Below are 22293 nucleotides of genomic sequence, written 5' to 3'. Positions count from 1 at the left end.
GTGCTGACTGGATGGGATGACAGGACGTATGTGTGGTGCTGACTGGATGGGATGACAGGACGTATGTGTGGTGCTGACTGGATGGGATGACAGGACGTATGTGTGGTGCTGACTGGATGGGATGACAGGACATATGTGGTGCTGACTGGATGGGATGACAGGACGTATGTGTGGTGCTGACTGGATGGGATGACAGGACGTATGTGTGGTGCTGACTGGATGGGATGACAGGACGTATGTGTGATGCTGACTGGATGGGATGACAGGACATATGTGTGGTGATGCAAAGATTACCAACACATCCATTTTAACAACTAAGCAAACCTTGTTGTATTCGAATATGAAGGGTAATTGTGTGTGATTTTTGAAAGGGCGGTCAGAATTCATCACGGGGAGACAAAAGAACTGAAAACAAAACAAAAATAACACATTTCAAAGGAGGAACCAGTCAAAAGACACTGCTGCAGTAGCTGTGGTTGGTCCACTTCAGATCTCGTCTTGTTCCCTTCTTTCCATGACACCTCAGTGCTTCTCTTTCTTTTCCTCTGTTTGTCTTTCCTTCCTTCGTTACAATCCTTAGGCTGACTAAGGGGTGGGAGTGGACAGGGGGGTTTGTGGGTTGGGGCTGGAGGGTTATAGGAGTCTTGATTTTAGGGGGTGTTAGCTGACCCAGTGTGCAGGTCTAGGTCTGCCCATGAGGGGGTAGGTAGAGAGAGGGGGGGGGGGGGGGGGGTAGAAGTGGGGGATGCGGGTGGAGAGGGGATCTCAGCTCAGTGTCTCCAGCTGTTCTTCTTTTCCGGAACTTTCATCAGCTCCTCCTCTTCCTCTTTGGAATCTAAACAAAAGAGACAATCCAATATGAATGAATATATGATTACTACATGAATCATCACTGTTTGAAAGCATGTCATCAGGATTGAGAGCATGTCTCGCTATTTCAAGCATGTGTCCTTGGATGCTCTGGCTAGGGAGCATGAGGGAGGAGGGTGTATGTTTGTGTGTGCTTGGATGCTCTGGCTAGGGAGCATGAGGGAGGATGGTGTATGTTTGTGTGTGCTTGTTACCTTGGCACTCAGGACAGCACATGCCCTCCCGGCGGGTGATGTTACTACAGGTCAGGACTGGACACTGTTTCCTCTGACACTTAGTCACACCATGCTGGAGAGAGGGGGAGAAAGAAAGAGAAAGAAAGGAGGGAGGGAGGGAGGGAGAGAGAGACCGAGGGAGGTACATTAGGAATGCTTCTCACAATGCTGTGAAACCAGAAAATGCTCCACGCTTCTCAACTCCAAATCCCAGAGTTCCCCACACTGACACTGGAATGTTTCCTCAAGGGGTATGGACCAGACAAGGGGTATGGACCATCCCGACAGCTATGAAGCCCAACAAAGTCTGAAAACTTCTTCAGTCAGAAGAAACGTTGAGTCTCAGTTTTTTTTCTAAAGGTTTACTGAAACAGAGGGAGTTCTACAGTGTCTTTTTCCTTTTTGTTCTATGGGGTTTAGGTCCAACAGTCTGAAGCTTTTTTGTCTTGAGTTGTGTTGCTTGGCAACAGGTCCAAACTCACTCTTAAGTGTCTGTATTTTGTAAAAGACTTGTCCCCGACTCCCTGTAATACTCACGTCACACCAGCAGGTGATACACTTCATCTCTCCCATCAGGGGTACACGGGGGTGCCAGTTGTCACTGTTCTGGTAGAAGTTCTTCCCAAACTTGCAGTGACGCGTTCCGTCTGCCTGCATCATGTCAGCGTGCACCAAGAGGGGTTTGTCTTCCTCCGGACATTCCTTACAGCAGTCTGAGGGGCTACGGCGTACCGGACGACTGCAGGTCAGGGCTGGACACGTCACCTTCTCACAGTGCACCTCGCCTGTCGCCCCCTACAGGAGTAGAGGAGGAAGGACACAATAGGAAATTGGCGTAATTTACGTTCAATTCTAGGAAGCTGCAGAAAGATTATGTTTCTGAATGATGTTTTGTTAGCATCACTTATCGACTTACATCATCCTAGCTGTGAAGAAGTAACCTAGAGGCCTACCTTGCAGGTGCAAAGGGCACACTTGATGTAGCCAAATGGAGGGACGAATGGATGCCATGTTGACCCAGGAGCATGCATCTTCTGGTCCCCCTCAAAGTAACAACCTGAGTGAGTGAGTGAGTGAGTACAGGGGGGTTCAGAGGGATGAGAGAAATAGAGGACACTCTTAGCATTAGAAATGGATATCAATCTCAGAGGTAAAACGTATCTGTTGGCACAAAGAGACAGAGGGAACAGACAGATGGAGAGGAGGGAGGGTGATGTAGAGAGACAGAACGAATGCCACCTGGCAGGGAGAGATAGAGGAACAGACAGAAGGAGAGGAGGGAGGGTGATGTAGAGAGACAGAACGAGTGCCTCCTGGCAGGGAGAAACAGAGGGAACAGACAGAAGAAGAGGAGGGAGGGTGATGTAGAGAGACAGAACGAGTGCCTCCTGGTAGGGAAAAACAGAGGGAACAGACAGAAGGAGAGGAGGGAGGGTGATGTAGAGAGACAGAACGAGTGCCTCCTGGCAGGGAGAGATAGAGGAAAAGACAGAAGGAGAGGAGGGAGGGTGATGTAGAGAGACAGAACGAGTGCCTCCTGGCAGGGAGAAACAGAGGGAACAGACAGAAGGAGAGGAGGGAGGGTGATGTAGAGAGACCTGACAGAACGAGTGCCTCCTGGCAGGGAGAGATGGAGGAACAGACAGAAGCAGAGGAGGGAGGGTGATGTAGAGAGACAGAACGAGTGCCTCCTGGCAGGGAGAAACAGATGGAACAGACAGAAGCAGAGGAGGGAGGGTGATGTAGAGAGACAGAACGAGTGCCTCCTGGCAGGGAGAGACAGAGGAACAGACAGATGGAGAAAGCGAGAAAGAAAGAGGAGTGACAGTCAGACAGAGAGATGGTTCAGAACCTTCTGGATGCTCATCTAGCCTCTCTGGAGTCTTCATGTTCTTGGGGTCTTTCCTCTCTAAAGGACAGACAGGGGTAACGGACACAGGAAAGTATTATTTCACAACTTTACGACTGTAATGTGGTGAAATGTCAATAGTAAGTCCTCTCAAGAATAAGGAAAACACACTCAAGCACACAATCCTATTCAAACATAGCAACACACACACTCATACACACACACTCACCGAGACACACGGGGCAGCACTTGTCCTCAGGTTGGATGGTGCGAGAACAGGTGAGGACTGGACAGATGACCGGGTCACAGATCACTGTGCGCTTCTACAGGGAGAACAGAGAGATGAGGGAAGAGAAAATGGACAGAAGAAGAGAGAGAGTGGTTAGACACAAAGTCACTCAATATAGAAGTAGAAACTATACTTCTAGATTCTCCATGGAAAGGGCTTCTTAGTTCAGGACTAGACTTAATCAGTGTCTGGGAAACCAGCAGTTAATTGAATGCGTAGCTATAGCGCCGCCCTAGTGGTTGTAGTTTGAACAGTCCTACCTGACAGCTGCAGGTGAAACAGTTGTTGTAGTTGGGGGTCCAGAGTGAGCCGTGGGCATGGTGTTGACTCTCGAAGAAACAGGTGTGGGGGTCTTTCTTTAGTTCCTCAGGATCATGCACAAACAGGCCATCAAACTCAGCCACCTCCACCTCACCCCTTGTCCCAAACTCACAGTTGTTAGGCACATGGACCTGTAGGGAGAGAAAAACAGAAGGAGGGAGGAAGAGAGAGCAGAATGGAAAGGGGGGTGATAGAGAGAGAAAAAAAGAGAGGGGACGAGCTTGAGAAAGGGACATAGATAGAGAGGGGCAGAAAAGGGGTGAGCATGAGAATAGGATAATAAGAGAAGGGACCAAGAGATAGAGTACAAGGAGGAGGAAGTAGGGAGAGAGGGGGGAAGACAGAGGTTAGGATTTCAGTGATTTGTTGGACAAACCTCCCTTGTGCCTTGTTATAAAGTGTACTTGTAAATTAGTCCTAAATGGAGCGTTCAGCCAGCTTTCCGCCCATGTCTCTACGGCTCCACGTCAGATGGCTGTTTATGTGTCAGACCTGTTTGCTATTAAAACTACCGGACCTTACTGTGTGTGTGTGTGTGTGTGTGTGTGTGTGTGTGTGTGTGTGTGTGTGTGTGTTCTCACACGTTTCTTTCTTCCATTCTAATCCCTGGCAGCTAAGACAAAATCATAAACCAAGCCACCTGCAGATATGTTAGCGTGTAACGATGTGTTTGTGTGTGTGTGTCCTCACAAACTTTTACTTTTCAACAAAATGTCTCTAAAAACACAAGACCACCTGCCAGTGAGTGGCCCACACTGGCTAAGTGAGCAATCACACACACACACAAACACTCAGCTGACTAGGGCCCTAAGGAGCCTCGGTTCCCTCCCTCCTCTCCTCCACCTGTTATCGCTCCATCTCTATAATCCTCAATATATTCCAGTAATGCATGATCAAACTGAAGAGTGTGGATTGAGAGTGTGAGGAGTGTGGATCGAGCTACGGTTGAGGTTGAGATGTGCACTGTGTTAGGATTTTAGAGTGGTTGAATAACGGTTGTTAAGTGGTTGAGTTCTGGTTGTTAAGTGGTTGAGTTCTGGTTGTTAAGTGGTTGAGTTCTGGTTGTGGTCCTACTCACCCGTCCACGTATCTCTCCTCTGGTGTTGACCTTGGTGCTGACCTGAATGAAGGCTGTCCCTCTGTCCAGGTGACGCAACAACTCTACACTGATGTCCTTCAACACACCCTGGGCCTGAGAGAGAGAGGAGAGGAGAGGAGAGGAGAGGAGAGGAGAGGAGAGGAGAGGAGAGGAGAGGAGAGGAGAGGAGAGGAGAGGAGAGGAGAGGAGAGGAGAGAAGAGAGAGAGAGAGAGAGAGAGAGAATGGAATAAGATTCTGCTGTATGTATACATGATCTATATCATACTGTCATGACGAAGTTGTGTGTCTGATTATTCATGTGTCTCCCTCTGCCTACCTGAGAACCGTAGAACCCTGTCAGCAGTCTCTTGTGATTGGTGCTGCTCTCGCCAAGCTCTCCGATTTCGGCAAATCCATGAAGGTGGGCGCTGACGGTGAGGTCATCAGCTTTGCTGAGGCCTGCCACCACGATCTCATAATGGAGGTGACAGCGCTCATCCACAGACACCCAGGCATGGCCCCCAGCACTGGTCAGGACTGGAGGGGCCACAAACTGGCCTGCCAGAGGGATAGGGATCTCTAGGGAAGGAAAGGGTGAGATTTAAATATGAATGAAAAGGAAAATACTAGAGTTAAAGAGAATAATCTCAAATTGGGATTAATGTTTTTCTTTCAGATACTTTATAAAGGTGCCTCTGTGGACTGTCTCTAGTCTAGAGGACTGGAGTTTTCCATCCCTGAACTATGCATTTACTCAACCTAAGTGTATTTGAGTTTCTCTATGGTGAATCCTCAACCAGTCCACTACCAAATCGCTCGGAGGGCCTTCCATTGTCACGTGTTACTAACAAAACTCAAAGGGTAATTTCAAGAGTGGTGAGGGGCTCAATCAACTTCAGGACATACTGTACTAACACAACCCCACCAAGCCGCACTGCTTCTTGACACAATGCCCACTTAACCCCGAAGCCAGCCGGACCAATGTGTTGGAGGAAACACTGTACACCCGGCGACCATGTCAACGTGCATGCGCCTGGCCACCCGAAGGAGTCGCTAGAGCACGATGGGACAAGGACATCCCTGCCGGCCAAACCCTCACGTAATCTAGACAGCGCTGGGCCAATTTTCTCATGGGTCTACCGGTAGCGGCCGGCTGTGACACAGGTTCGGGATATACTCTTGACTTGAATGATGCAATTCATGTTCCACATTTAGAAAATAAAATGGACATGAAATTCAAATGAGAAAAAAATCCCCTGTCATTTTATAAGATAACAGTCACAGTTAAACATGTCATTTGGGAGGTATTTCATCTGTTACCTGTGTCAAACACAAACACAGGTGGCTCATAATTATGCGCGACTCCATTCTAGTGTGAAATTGCGCAAACTCAAAAACAATTCACGAATGGATGAGCGAATGCACAAATGAAGGAGCGAGACAAAGGGGGTTGATTTAGGATTCAGCCCTAGTTTCTGCTCTGGACTGAGGTCAGTGACTCACCATGTCTGGGTGCCTCCAGACCGCTGTAGAGCAGGCCTCTGATCTGTCCGCGTAGCTCCCCCTCCTGGCTGTGTGCCGTAGCCACGTTGATGAACAGTTCGTTCTGCAGCAGCATGTGGATGTGACGCGCCTCCAGACGACTCCAGCTTCCCGTCGCTCGCCCGCTGGGCCTGTCGAACTCTGGAGCTAGGTCATACAGCACGGAGCGCTTACTGCGCCGCCGAGGCTTTAGCTCGATGGTCAGACCCACCACTTCACTGGATAACCCCGCTATCTGGACCTGTGGACAGAGCAGGATATGGGTTGGTTTGGTGGATATGGGTTGGTTTGGTGGATATGGGTTGGTTTGGTGGTTCAGTTCAGATATGTAAATAGTGACAGTACAATTCCATTTGATTCAGTTATTTAAAATCAATTAAATTCAGTTCAGATCCATACTTGGTAGTCCAGGGTGCCGTTGTCATGGAGATGAAAGAATGCTGATCCCACACCACCTGTCTTCCCTGCTGTCAATGCATCACCACTGGACATGACACTCTGGATGGCTGGAGAGAGAAAGAGAGGGAGTGTAGGACAGAAACAGAGATTTTTTTTTTCTTCATGTTTCCATAAAGCAAATTGAAGGTGGAACGAGAGAGGATGATGAGAGAGTGAGTATGAGTAGGGTCTCCCTGACTCTGATCTCAAAACATTGTCCCCTTTCCATTTCAACCCCAGACCCAGACTACTACAGACTAATCTGTGTGTGATGAGGCAGCTCTTGCATGCGAGATGAGGCAATGCTCTCTGTCGTGTTATAATTCACCATGTTAGTCTGGAGAGCCAGACAGGGGGGAGCCGAGAGAGGGCCAGAACACATTCTCTCACGTCTCCACTGTAGAACGACACACACACACACACACACACACACACACCCCATGTCATCACTCCACCAAAGGGGACAATCACAGGGAACGGAATAGAGCACAACCCGTCCACACAGAACTTTGGGGTGAGGGTAAGTGTGTGTCATCTCAAAAGAGAGAATTCTAGCTTAAGTGGTGTACCCCCCAACACATGCACACTCTAACCCAAGGTTAAATCGTGGGATGAGGTAACCCTTGTTGAACACCAAGGGGCTTAGAAGACAGACAGGGAAAGACAAATAGAGAAGGAGAGAAGAGAAAAGAAGGGAGAAAACTACTCAAAAAAATACAGAATGGGAGTGATAGAGGGGAAGGAGTTCAAGACAGAAAAAGAACAGAACAAGAGAGACAGGCAGAGAGAGAGAGAGAGAGCAAGAGAGAGAGAGCGAGCGAGCGAGAGAAAGAGATGTAAGGAGAGAGTGAAACGAGTGTTTTGGGTTGAATTCTTCACACATAACGTCAACCTGTTAATCATGGAGCTGGAACACCAGTATGGAGAGTGAGGTCCAGCAGACTGTGACCTTGGCATCGCCCAGTGTGTGTGTGTGTGTGTGTGTGTGTGTGTGTGTGTGTGTGTGTGTGTACACACAAGTGTGTGTGTGCGTATGAAAAAGACAATGTGTGTGTGAGTGTGTGTGGGGGGATCTAAGTATATAAGTATGTTTGCATTAGAGTCGCTTGAATGGAACATGTGTGCACTGAATTGTCTCAGACTTTGTCTACGACACACACCTCCTCTCCCAGTCTTGGTGGACCACCAAGTCAAACAGTGGGGCTAGAAACATGGTTTTACTTCAGTGATAAGACTTGAAAGAAAGGAGTATGTATAGAAGAGAGAGAATTGCTAAAACAGCCATGGAGGAACAGAAGGGGAACAAGTGAACTGAAAGACAAAACACATTCCTCCTAGGTCTCTGTCTCTCATTTCAGGTGTGATGGGATGACAGAAGATGAATGAAGGTTGATTGTTTGATGTTGAGCGACTCGAGTAACTTAATCGAATCAACATGTCACCTGTCTGAGTGACTGACTGTGGGCTGATTGATTGATTGGTTGTTCTACATAAAGGGACGTGGCACTTACTGTCACATGACTTCCTGCCGGTGATGAAGCCAGAGATGTGTCTGGGGTCCGGGCCCTCGGTTTCTACGGCGATCACCAGCTGGCCCCTTGACAACCAGAAGAGCTCCCGACTGTTCAGGTCTGTCAGTACCTCAGCAAAGTCTGGGTCCTAAAGGGAGAACGTTGGGGAAATGGTGATACATCGTCAGACTTATCAGAAACAAACACACAAATAATAAATAGATAAACTCACAAAGTCATTCTACTCAAACACACACAGACAGACACTGAAACACACTCATTATGTCACAAGAACACACTCTCTCTGTCAACAACCCCCCCCCCCACCACACACACACACACACACACACACACACAGGCCTTAGACACGCCAGAAATATGGCTTGCTTTGGGGTTAATATCTCACACAATGCACCCACTTTCATATCCTTCCAACCACCAGAACTTTAGATAAACAGAGATTGGAAAGTTATTTGAAAAATGTTGAATTAATGTGACACGTGTATGACTGTGGTGAACACATTACTTTTATGACCCCGGGGCCCATTTCAATAGAAATATCCATGTACAATAAATCCAGGGACAGGATTGAGCCAAGAGAGGGAGACAAGGAGGGATGGAGGAATGACAGGAGGGAAGGTAAGGAAGGAAAGGAGGAAGGAAGGAGTGATTGAGAAATGTGAAGAGTAAAAAGCATGATTGGAGATGAAAGGAAAGTAAAGAAGGATGGTAATATATTAAGAGCAGGAAAGGGAGGAGAGCACACACTACCATTCAAATTAGTGGATTTGGCTATTTCAGCCACACTGTTGCTGAAAGGTGTATAAAATCAAGCACATGGCCATGCAATATCCATAGAGAAACATTGGCAGTAGAATGGCCTTACTGAAGAGCTCAGTGACTTTCAATGTGGTACCGTCATAGGATGCCACCTTTTCAACAAGTCAGTTCATCAAATTTCTGCCCTGCTAGAGCTGCCCCGGTCAACAGTAAGTGCTGTTGTTGTGAAGTGGAAACGTTGAGGAGCAACAACGGTTCAGCCGCAAAGTGGTAGGCCACACAAGCTCATAGAACAGGACCGCCGAGGGATGAAGCGTGTGAAAATCCTGGAAGCAGCGTCAGCAAAATAACTGTTCATCTGGAGCTTCATGAAATTAGTTTCCATGGCCGAGCAGCCGCACATAAGCCTAAGATCACGCCAGGCGTCGGCTGGAGTGTTGTGAAGCTAGCAGCCATTGAACTCTGGAGCAGTGGAAACGCATTCTCTGTAGTGATGAATCACACTTCACCATCTGGCAGTCCGATGGACGCATCTGGGTTTGACGGAAGCCAGAAGAACGATACCTGCTCCAATGCATAGTGCCAACTGTAAAGTTTGGTGGAGGAATAATGGTCTAGGGATGTTTTTCATGGTTCAGGCTAGGCCCCTTAGTTCAAGTGAAGGGAAATCTTAACGCTACAGTGTACAATGATATTCTAGACAATTCTGTGCTTCGAACTTTGTGGCAATAGTATGGGAAAGACCATTTCCTGTTCCAGCACGACAATGCCCCAGTGCACAAAGCGAGGTCAATACAGAAATGGTTTGTCGAGATCAGTGTGGAAGAACTTGACTGGCCTGCACAAAGCCCTGACCTCAATCCCGTCGAATACCTTTAGGATAAATTGGAACGCCGACTGTGAGCAGGCCTAATCGGCCAACATCAGTGCCCAGCCTCGCTAATGCTCTTGTGAATGGAAGCAAATCCCAGCAGCGATGTTCCAACATCTAGTGGAAAGCCTTTCCAGAAGAGTGGAGGATGTTATAGTAGCAAAGTGGGGACCAACTCCATATTAATGCCCATGATTTTGGAATGATATGTTCGGCCAGCAGGTGTCCAAATACTTTTGGTCATGTAACGTAAAGACTATTTGGTGTATGTGTGTGTGGGTGTAAAACAAAAAGAGGGGCACATCAACTCTCAGATTCACATAATTCCCACCAGATCAAAAACAGACCCCTCCTTTCATCCCTCCTCCTCCCTCTATCCCTCCCTCTCTTCCTCCCTCTTTCTGGTTCCACAGACAACTAACCACTGACATGTGTGAGGAGTGTGCATGCCATCCCATTCTCTCTCCCTCACTCTCTCCTTTCTGTCTCTCATCCTCCATCTCTCCCTCACTCTCCTTTCTGTCTCTCATCCTCCATCTCTCCCTCACTCTCTCCTTTCTGTCTCATCCCTCCATCTCTTCCTCACTACATCTGTCTCTTACAACCCCCCTCCAGAGAGAGAGAGAGAGAGCGAGAGAGAGAGAGAGAGAGAGAGAGAGAGAGAGAGTGTGTGTGTGTAGTTTATATAACATACATAGGCGGTGACATTGGCATGGATCTCTCTCAGGACATGTTGGCTGTACTGCAGTCGTACCCGGATGGGCACCAGGGGGGAGTCTACAGGTCCGAGAGAGAGAGAGCACAGAACAAACTTAGAACCATGTCACACTGCCTCACAGCACTCCCTAGTCCCAAAACCACTTATAGTCTCTTGTCTTAGCCCCTAACTTACTCCCTAGTCCCCAGTCCCTAAACAACCTCTAGTCTCTTATCTTAGCCACTACTCTCTAGTCCCAAAACAACCCATAGTCTCTTGTTTTATGCCTTAAGGTACTCCCTAGTCCCTAGTCCCAAAACAACCCATAGTCTCTTGTTTTATGCCTTAATGTACTCCCTACTCCCTAGTCCCAAAACAACCCATAGTCTCTTGTTTTATGCCTTAATGTACTCCCTAGTCCCTAGTCCCCAGTCCCAAAACAACCCCAAATCACTTATATTGGCCTCTACTCCCTAGTCCCAAAAACAATCCCTAGTTTCTTGTTTTAGCACCTACTCCCTAGTCCCAAAACAACCTGTAGTCTCTTGGCTGAAGGTATCAGTCCTCCCTCCCCCATCCCTCTCTCTCCCCCTCTGTCTGTGTTGTATCAGTCATCCCTCCCTCCCCCATCCCTCTCTCCCCCTCTCACCTCTCTGTCTGTGTTGTATCAGTCCTCCCTCCCTCCCCCATCCATCTCTCTCCCCCTCTCACCTCTCTGTCTGTGTTGTATGAGTCCTCCCTCCCCATCCCTCTCTCTCACCCTCTCACCTATCTGTCTGTGTTGTATCAGTCCTCCCTCCCTCCCCCATCCCTCTCTCTCCCCCTCTGTCTGTGTTTTATCAGTCCTCCCTCCCCCTCTCACCTCTGTCTGTGTTGTATTAGTCCTCTCTCCCCCTCTCACCTCTCTGTCTGTGTTGTATCAGTCCTCCCTCCCCCTCTCACCTCTCTGTCTGGGTTGTATCAGTCCTCCCTCGCCCTCTCACCTCTCTGTCTGTGTTGTATCAGTCCTCCCTCCCCCTCTCACCTCTCTGTCTGGGTTGTATCAGTCCCTGCAGTATGAGGATGAAGTGAAGGTTGTTCTCTGTGTCACTCAGAGTCAGCATGGCGATGCCTCCCATCCCAGAATGCTCTTTTTCTGAGGTCAGAGTGGAGCTGAACGTCTCTGTGGGGTCACACAGATATAACACTCACATTATAAACACACATGATATACACACATACCTTTTTTTTGACTGTATTTGGTTATGAAGGCCATCCACTGTGTTCTCATGCAGATACTGTTTACAATATGATCTGTATACATTACTGAATGTTTGTCCTCATTGAAATGTACACAAATGTATTGTATCCCTCACTTCCTCAAGTGGTTCCTTTATTTTGGCAGTTACCGGTACACATACATTTGAAGTCAGAAGTTTACATCCACTTAGGTTGGAGTCATTAAAACCCGTTTTTCAACCACTCCACAAATGTCTTGTTACAAACTATAGTTTTGGAAAGTCTACTTTGTGCATGACAAGTCATTTTTCCAACAATTGTTTACAGACTGATTATTTCACTTATAATTCACTGTATCACAATTCCAGTGGGTCAGAAGTTTACATACACTAAGTTGACTGTGCCTTTCAACAGCTTGGAAAATTCCAGAAAATGATGTCACGGCTTTAGAAGCTTCTGGTAGGTTAATTGACATAATTTGAGTCAATTGGATGCGTACCTGTGGATGTATTTCAAGGCCTCCCTTCAAACTCAGTGCCTCTTTGCTTGACAACATGGGGAAATCAAAAGAAATCAGCCAAGACCTCAGAAAAATAATTGTAGACCTCCACAAGTCTGGTTCATCCTTGGGAGCAATTTACAAACACCTGAAGGTACCATGTTCATCTGTACAAACAATAGTACGTAAGTATAAACACCATGGGACCACGCAGCCATCATACCGCTCAGGAAGGAGACGCGTTCTGTCTCCTAGAGAGAAACGTACTTTGGTGTGAAAAGTGCAAATCAATCCCAGAACAACAGCAAAGGATCTTGTTAAGATGCTGGAGGAAACAGGTACAAAAGTATCTATATCCACAGTAAAATGAGTCCTATATCGACATAACCTGAAAGGCCACTCAGCAAGGAAGCCACTGCTCCAATACCACCTTTAAAAAGCCAGACTACGGTTTGCAACTGCACATGGGGATGGTACTTTTTGGAGAAATATCCTCTGGTCTGATGAAACAAAAAGAGAACTGTTTGGCCATAATGACCATCATTAAGTTGGGAGGAAAAAGGGGGAAGCTTGCAAGCCGAAGAACACCATCTCAACCGTGAAGCACAGGAGTGGCAGCGTAATGTTGTGGGGGTGCTTTGCTGCAGGGGGGGGGGCTGGTGCACCTCACAAAATATATGGCATCATGAGGAAGAGAAATTATGTGGATATATTGAAGCAACATCTCAAGACATCAGTCAGGAAGTTAAAGCTTGGTCGCAAATGGGTCATACAAATGTACAATGGCCCCAAGCATACTTCCAAAGTTGTGGCAAAATGGCATAAGGACAACAAAGTAATGGTATTGGAGTGGCCAACACAAAGCCCTGACCTCAATCCTACAGAATATTTGTGGGCGGAACTGAAAAAGTGTGTGTGAGCAAGGAGGTCTACAAACCTAACTCCGTTACACCAGCTCTGTCATGAGGAATGGACCAAAATTCCCCCAACTTATTGTGGGAAGCTTGTGGAAGGCTACCCGAAACGTTTGACCCAAGCTAAATAATTTAACGGCAATGCTACCAAATACTAATTGAGTGTATGTAAACTTCTGACCCACTGGGAATGTGATGAAAGAAATAAAAGCTGAAATAAATCATTCTCTCTCATATTATTCTGACATTTCACATGATCTAAGACAGGGAATTTTTACTAGGATTAAATGTCAGGAATTGTGAAAAACTGAGTTAAATGTATTTGGCTAAGGTGTATGTAAACGTACGACTTCAACTGTATGTACATAAATCTGAAGTCATGGAAATATTGAGTCTTCTTCTATCCACATTTAAACAGATACACACACACACTTTCATGCACCCACAAATACACGCACGCACGTGCACGCAAACACACACCTGCGAACAGTGCTCTGTGTTTGATGATCTTTCCTTCGATCTGCTCCCGTCTACCAGTGGCTGTTGTCATAGTAACCCGAAGTTGTTCTGCCTGTAGCTGTCGCACGTGGGATTGGGGAAGATTCTTCCACACCCCGCAGATCTGAAACACACACACACACACAGTTGCAGCCGCATGTTCTTAGCCAAGGCTGGGGTTTGAGAGTGTGTGTGTGTGTGTGTGTTTGTGTGTGTGTGTGTGTGGTGTTCTTAGCCAAGGTTGGGGTTTGAGTGTGTGTGTGTGTGTGAATGTGGTGTTTTTAGCCAAGGCTGGGGTTTGAGTGTGTGTGTGTGTGTGTGTGGTGTCCTTATCCAAGGCTGGGTTTTGAGTGTGTGTGTGTGTGTGTGTGTGTGTGTGTGTGTGTGTGTGTGTGTGTGTGTGTGTGTGTGTGTGTGTGTGTGTGTGTGTGTGTGTGTGTGTGTGTGTGTGTGTGTGTGTGTGTGTGTGTGTGTGTGTGTGTGGTGTTCTTAGCCAAGGCTGGGTTTTGAGTGTGTGTGTGTGTGTGTGGTGTTCTTAGCCAAGGCTGGGTTTTGAGTGTGTGTGTGTGTGTGTGTGTGTGGTGTTCTTAGCCAAGGCTGGGTTTTGAGTGTGTGTGTGTGTGTGTGTGTGTGTGTGTGTGGTGTTCTTTGCCAAGGCTGGGTTTTGAGTGTGTGTGTGTGCGTGTGTGTGTGGTGTTCTTTGCCAAGGCTGGGTTTTGAGTGTGTGTGTGTGTGTGTGTGTGTGTGGTGTTCTTAGCCAAGGCTGGGTTTTGAGTGTGTGTGTGTGTGGTGTTCTTAGCCAAGGCTGGGTTTTGAGTGTGTGTGTGTGTGTGTGTGTGTGTGTGTGTGTTTGTGTGTGTGTGTGTTCTTAGCCAAGGCTGGGGTTTGAGTGTGTGTGTGTTGTATTCTGCCATAGTTACAGCTTCCAAACTGACTCAAAACAGTCTGCATATGCTGTTTAATTTCTCTGCAACACACACAGTTCCATCTGTGGAAAAGATCAGCCCGTCGAGACTCTGGACTCAAACAACGAAACCTCCGGGAAAAATATTTGCCTTAGAGGGGTAAGAAATGTGATTACGGACACACACCTCATAGTTCAGACTCCAGGATATAATCTCCTCTTTTAATTATAATTGTGCTCCGTCTCCTTCGCACGGGTAATGTCACGCACTAAATACCACCCCCCGAGATAATCTGTGCCAACAAACCCTCCCCCTAGCCGTCCCAGGGCAGTTTCACTAAGGTCCTCTAGCACTCGACACTTGATAGGGGCATTTGTCAAAAAAATAAGTAAATTTTTTTCTAGGCCTATATTCAGGGGTCCTGACTTAAGTTGTTACTGAATGTGATGATGTTATGTGTGTAATTTGGCTTGAGACGGGAAATGGTGCACTGGTGATGACACACACACACACACAGCTCCCCTCTTAAATAAACTATACCTTCCTTTCTCCTTCTCTTTCTCTGTGTTTACTCTGTGTAAAGTTAGGTGACTGTGGCAGTTCCTTGTGCCTCTCAGTCCAACAGTTGCACCATTCCATTTGACCCAATAAAATCAACTGTTTGTGAGAATGGCTCCATGCGTTATTTTACAGTAATCAAGAACTGATTACCTCAGCAACATTCGGACAATGATAAGGCAATGCTGTGACAATGCTGTGAGTGTGTGAGTGTGTGTCTGTATGTACGTGCGCGTGTGTGTGTTTGTGTATTGGTGGCAGCGTCTGTGTTTATCATTGCAGGGTGAATTATGTCGGGGCCAGTGAGAGTTTGACCGGAGAGTCACAGAGAGAGTGAGTTTATCATGGAGGTGCTTCATCTTTCTCTCCCTGTCTTCTCACATTCACACACACACAGACACACAACAAAAACATAAATTGCGGAAATGTCTACCTAGGAACAGAGAGTGTTCCAGTCTCTTACCATGTCTGAGTCTCTCATAGGGGTCTTGTACTCAAACGCAGTGTTTCCATCTGAATCAAGGAAGGCAACCCTGCTTGGTCGCTCAATCCTAGGAGAGGGGAGAGGGAGGGAGAACAGGAGAGAAAGATACAATTTCATTTGATCAAGTTAGAGACTAGTCATTACTAATGATTATCACATGATTATTGTTAGTTTTTCTGTCAGTGTGTGTTACCTCTGGTAGGTGATGGAGAAGGTCAGGCTGGTTCTAGTGAGAGAGAAGCGTGCCCGGGCCACACCACTGGAGCTGGGTAACCAGGAGCCTGTCACTCCCGTCAACACTGCTACAAAGTCTGGACACACACACACACACACACACAGTTAAGTAAATATGTAATTCAGAATGACTGAATGGAGGAATGATTTCCTTGTTACGGGGGCTGTGAGAGAATGTGTCCTTATATGAAAACTGTATATCCTTGTACTGTATATCCATGTACTGCATGTATAATATGTGTGTGTGTTTCCATGTCAGGTAGCCTAGCGGTTAAGAGCATTGGGCCAGTAATCGAAATGTTGCTGGGTCGAATCCCCGAGCCGACTAGGTGACCAAGTCTGTTGATATGCCCTTGATCAAGGCAATTAACCCTAAAAACTACCGTAAGTGATTAAATGTTAATGACTAAATGTAAATGATGTATTTCCATGCATGAGTGTACAGTATGTGTGTTTGCATGAGTGGGTTTGTGTGGTCGAGTGTGCATGCTCACCAGTGCGGCTCTCCCCAGAGGAAATGTCCTCAGAGCTGAGGTATGAGCGGTCATTGTAGGACTTGTGCAGGTCATCCTCTTTCTCCTTCTCCTGGAAGTACTCGAAGCCATCAAACACTGCCTCCGCCTGCTTCCTGTCCACCTCGCCTGGACAAGTGCAACACAACACCCAGGGGCACAGCGTGTGAGGCGGTGGGCTATTTACACAACACCTACAGGTTGGCATTACTTTAACATGAAGGCATAAAGTAAGGAGAATCACAGCAAATGTTGAATGAGTGAAACAGCTAGAAAGAGTGACAGGGTGAAATAGAGGGGAGGAATAATTCTGAAATGCCAAGACTTCTTTCTGTCCTCCCTAATTCTCTCTGTCTCTCTCCCTCTCTAATTTCTCTCTATCCACCCTCTCTGTCTGTCTCTCCTCTTTCTCTCTCTCTCTCCAGGTGTCTCTTCCAATCACTTGTTGGAGCACTCCTGGCTCGTCTGGGTGCCACGGTAGCAAGGTTTGTTTCTTAGTCCGAGGAGCAGAGGGGGAGTGACACTCACGTGCAATCCCAACAATGACCTGCTGTTCTAAACCACTGTGTGTCCTGATGTCATGAGCACATTTCAGCGCCTCACACACACTGATATTCAGACACACTGAAAAGCATACTGAGAGAAAAACACACACTACGAGACAGACAGGCTCTTACTCACACACACATCATCAAAGAGTCCAGACCTCTCTCTTCAAGGTCATCCACTTTACTCCTAAACTATCTGCTCCACTTTATTTCTCTCTCTCTCTCTCCCCCCTCTCTCTCCCTCCATAGGGCATGTTCTAGGGCTTCTGTGTAGTGTCAGTCTCACCTCCTTCCATTCCACTATACTGTATCCTCAGGTGCACCAGGATACACACACACACACATATATATATATACACACACACACACACACACACACACACATACACATATACATATATATATATACATACACACACACACACACACACACACAAGCATGCGTGCATGCACACCCCGTTTTCCATCACTTAGACAAACATACTCAAAGCTTTTTAACATTTAGACAAACACACTCATACTTTTCCTAAAGACACAACCACAACACACTCCCAAGCTTTTCACAAAATCACCAACACGACACACACTCTCAACATTTTCCCACATGAACCCAAACACACTCAATGTTGTCTCAGTGCTGGGGGCCCACACCTCAGAGAAACCCAGGGCTTTACCTTAACTTTCCATTACCAAAACACACTGCTGAATAACTATGGAGAAAATAAGACCCAACATGTGTGAGTGAATGTTTGCGCAGGCGCGTGTGTGTGTGTGTGCAGCGGGGGGTGCGCATGATTGTGAGTCTGAGTGAATGGGGGAGTGACAAAGAGGGAATAAGATAAATTCATAAAGAGAGAGCGAGAATGAGCTTATTTGACACAGTCAAGTAGGAGAGACAACCGAGACCAGACCTGCTACTGATTACCAATCAGCCTAACAACATAAATGAAATGTTGAAACTAACTGACCTAGAGAGAGCGAGAGAGGGGTAACAGGAAACATGGGGCAGGATAGATCATTAGTAGGCTAGTAGGGGTTACCTTTGGGCAAGTCTATATAGTGATAGGGACAGTTAGTAGGCTAGTAGGGGTTACCTTTGGGCAAGTCTATATAGTGATAGGGACAGTTAGTAGGCTAGTGGGGGTTACCTTTGGGGCAGGTCTATATAGTGATAGGGACAGTTAGTAGGCTAGTAGGGGTTACCTTTGGGGCAGGTCTTGCAACATTGTCCAGGTAGCAGTACTGGGTCATCACAGCTAGGCTCAGGACAGTCCCGCTTGACGTTCTTACAGCTTACCTTCCCCAACACCTTACTCTTACGACCCCTTTGCTGAAAATAATACACAAGAAACATCAACTCCTCCTCCGACCTCAAAACTGTATCACACAGGCCTGATGATATTTGTTAAATGGGGTCATTTTGGGGGCACTAAGATCTGGAGATGGTAATTGATTCATTCATAATTAATTTGTTAGTTATTTTAGGCCCAATTTCTGTCCATTGATAGGCCTACATAATGGCTCCACTATCCAAGATTGACATGTACTCTATTAGGCTTATTGTGAAGGGTGTTACTTACTGTCTCGCAGTAACATTGGACACAGTGCATGACGCCAAACGGCTCCCCGAGGTCAGGGTGCCAAGTGTCCTCCAGAGAATAGAATCTTCCTCCGAATGAACATCCTGCAATCAGTCCAGAAGAACCCATTAAGACAACAATACACTAGCAGTTGGTAGAGTCCACATACACAACTGGTGAGTGGCCTGTAACATCCCTCTGTTTAGATTGCTTAAGTTAATAAGAACTGAGGTTGGGGCGTTCGTATACTTTAGTTGAACTCTAAATCAGAAGTATGCTGGCATTACGTAGTTCACATGGCATATCACTCCATTAGGTAGTTCACATGGCATATCACTCCATTAGGTAGTTCACATGGCATATCACTCCATTAGGTAGTTCACATGGCATATCACTCCATTAGGTAGTTCACGTGACATATCACTCCATTACATTGTTCACATGGCATATCACTCCATTACATAGTTCACGTGGCATATCACTCCATTACATAGTTCACGTGACATATCACTCCATTACATAGTTCACGTGACATATCACTCCATTACGTAGTTCACATGGCATATCACTCCATTAGGTAGTTCACATGGCATATCACTCCATTAGGTAGTTCACATGGCATATCACTCCATTAGGTAGTTCACGTGACATATCACTCCATTAGGTAGTTCACATGGCATATCACTCCATTAGGTAGTTCACATGGCATATCACTCCATTACATAGTTCACATGGCATATCACTCCATTAGGTAGTTCACATGGCATATCACTCCATTAGGTAGTTCACGTGACATATCACTCCATTACATAGTTCACGTGACATATCACTCCATTACGTAGTTCACATGGCATATCACTCCATTAGGTAGTTCACATGGCATATCACTCCATCACATAGTTCACGTGACATATCACTCCATTACGTAGTTTACATGGCATATCACTCCATTAGGTAGTTCACATGGCATATCACTCCATCACATAGTTCACGTGACATATCACTCCATTACATAGTTCACATGGCATATCACTCCATTAGGTAGTTCACATGGCATATCACTCCATCACATAGTTCACATGACATATCACTCCATTACATAGTTCACGTGACATATCACTCCATTACATAGTTCACATGGCATATCACTCCATCACATAGTTCACGTGACATATCACTCCATTACATAGTTCACGTGACATATCACTCCATTACATAGTTCACATGGCATATCACTCCATTAGGTAGTTCACGTGACATATCACTCCATTACATAGTTCACGTGACATATCACTCCATCACATAGTTCACATGACATATCACTCCATTACATAGTTCACGTGACATATCACTCCATTACATAGTTCACGTGACATATCACTCCATTACATAGTTCACGTGACATATCACTCCATTACATAGCCTAGTCTGAGATCAACATGTTATGATGCTGTATTGTTTTTTTCTTCGAATGGCTACAATTAATTCACAATTTATGCTCGAAACAATCAACCAAACATTTAGTAGAACAGAAAGGATTGCATGGCATTGCCAGACACTTCAATAGGACAGCCAGGCCTATGCTCTTGCCAATGAGATATGTACTGGACAGTTCACTGCGAAGTGAAAGACTGTATACTCCCACATTGGCGTCAGACAGAACGTCAAAATAGGATTCTGCCCAGCCAGACAGTGGATGTTTGACAGATAATCGATTCCGCGGCTGGGACATGTTGGGTGGATTGCTCCAGAGCTCACCGACGCCTCCTGTTTCATTTAAATGGTGCAGGGGACCCTCAAATGAATAAAAAAATAAGTCCATTCACACAACAAACACCAAGCCATTTGGAAAGAGAAATAAAAGGACTGCCCTTTTGGTACCCTACCCTATGTAATGGAAACGAATTGATATATTAGGTTTTGAGTATTTCAAAATAATTGTTAAAGTAGTATTAATAAAAGTATTGCATTATACAAAGCCTACATAACAATTGCCCCAGCAACAAGTGTTTGCACCACAACCCTCCCCTGCCTAGCTCCATATGGGTGTTCGCCGCAGCCTGGAGGTGAGGCTCCCCGGTGCCAAGTTCACTCCTGTTGATTTGATATTGCGCGGTTGCCGTAGCGGCTAACAACCTGGTTCGCATTATTCTTTCATTAAGTGACTACACTTTAAACAGTTCAGTCGCGTTAGAGTTAGACGTAACACCATGCTTTCCCGCACAACTCACTGCAATATAAATCACTGCTTGGCACAGCCAGAGAAGGCTACTAAAGAACTGCATTGATTACAGTTTCCAGAATTGGATAAACGTTATTAGTGGCAGTTGTTAATACACTGCTCTAATCCCTTGATTTCTTACCATTTTAAAAACAAGCAGTTTAAAGCCCTGCATATGAACCAGATGGCATTCTCGGTGGTTATGATTAAGATGTTTTCTGCAAAATTGTTCATGAAGTAACCATAACAATGGGACATTTAAGGAAGACAACAAACAAAAAGATTGGGTTGATAATAAGGGTGATGCTGTGCAGTGACAAACTTTGCTAGACAAAATGATAGGCTAAGAATAGACTGTAGTAGCTTAAGTAATCATCTACTGACGGTCTTAAAAAGCTATAGACATATTAGGCTATACATTCAAATGTATATTTGGCAGATTAGCAAACGAGCACTAGACTAGTCTATAGTGCTGAAATGCCCGTGCCAGGATTCAAAACGCAGCAGGGGTCATTAATTGAATTCAGATATTTAGGTTGAAAAGAAGTAGAAGAAGCATCTTGGCTCACCTGACATGCCCTTGGATGGTAAAGGTTCCCTCTCCGAATGGATGGGCAGAACGGGAGATTTATGCCGTGAGGCCAGTCCAGAGTGCAGCCACGCGCAACTCATCACGCACAGTAAGGAACTCAGCGCGCGGCGAGTCTGCATCCCGGCGAGTGGTAGCATCCCAAACTGGCTCCGGTTTCTCTTTTCCCTTTTTGTTCTTGAAAACTTCTTCCCTTCGATTTTAGAAGCTTTCACGTGAACGTAAGTTGTCACTCCAGTAATAAACCTCCTCTAAATAAACAGGAATAGGTCAGCATTCAAGTCGCCTATTTGTTGATGGTCTTGAAGTTATTCCTATTCAGAAATAAAGACTCCCAAGTTAAGCAACAGAGAGAAGCAGAGAAAGTGACCAGAGGTTGGAGATTTTCCGAGGCAATGACTGTACCAGCCCAGAAGCGTATGTCCCGTCCGTGCGGGTCCCTTCCCACTTTATAATTTCCCTGGACACTTGGAGCAGGCACGGTCAGGGAGGGGTGAGAAGGAAAGGAGTGGGTGGGGTTAGGAGGGGGGGTCAACAGGGGTCTTAGAGCCTATACCCCTAAACTAATTCCATGTAAAATGTGAACACCTAATGAAGGAAAGTGGAATCTGCAGGGCTGTAGCCTACAGTAGGCTAGGGAGGAATGTTGGTTTCTGTGTGTGCAGCCTGTTCTGTATTTATACAACTGCTTCTAGAGTTCAGACATAAGTGACTTAACAGAAACAAATGAACATTGTTTGAATAGCTCGGGCGACGTATTTCAATCTGTGTTGATCCTCTATCACAGAATGCCCTTTTTTTATTTAACACTTTATTTATTTTGGCCATATTAACTTCAGCTTCAAATACCTACCATTCCTACCTGAACATTCATACGTTTGTGTGGCCTATTTGTGTAGCCTGTTCTCATTGAATAAGAATGGCTGAAGTCATCGACAATATCGACTCACATTCTTTATTATTTTGTTTATGGAAATGTTATCTCATTGTTTTATACAAGTGAAAATGACATACAATAAAACACTTGATTTACATTTGTTTTAAGTTTAGCAATATGCTTCCCACTCCTCC

At 46.0% G+C, this 22293-nt stretch overlaps 1 protein-coding gene across 1 annotated transcript; it reads right to left on the bottom strand.

Moving 5' to 3' along the window:
* Window positions 1-184: 184 nt before the first annotated feature.
* LOC110504089 (chordin) lies at window positions 185-21747 on the bottom strand. Its single transcript, XM_036961807.1, has 21 exons — window positions 21203-21747; window positions 18413-18516; window positions 18036-18162; window positions 16267-16413; window positions 15732-15849; window positions 15518-15605; window positions 13574-13715; window positions 11487-11624; window positions 10460-10542; window positions 8115-8262; window positions 6565-6671; window positions 6127-6406; window positions 4961-5202; window positions 4623-4736; window positions 3484-3675; window positions 3164-3257; window positions 2938-2994; window positions 2039-2142; window positions 1623-1880; window positions 1065-1158; window positions 185-835 (listed from the first exon to the last, which is right to left on the bottom strand). The coding sequence occupies exons 1-21, from the start codon at window positions 21360-21362 to the stop codon at window positions 771-773; spliced, it is 2862 nt and encodes a 953-aa protein (XP_036817702.1). The 5' UTR covers window positions 21363-21747; the 3' UTR covers window positions 185-770.
* Window positions 21748-22293: the final 546 nt, after the last annotated feature.

This window comes from Oncorhynchus mykiss, chromosome 24, assembly GCF_013265735.2.
Source record: "Oncorhynchus mykiss isolate Arlee chromosome 24, USDA_OmykA_1.1, whole genome shotgun sequence".
NCBI classification, from domain to species: domain Eukaryota; kingdom Metazoa; phylum Chordata; class Actinopteri; order Salmoniformes; family Salmonidae; genus Oncorhynchus; species Oncorhynchus mykiss.
The sequence above is the reverse complement of the archived record's forward strand: the minus strand, read 5'-3'. Positions and strand labels throughout refer to the sequence as shown.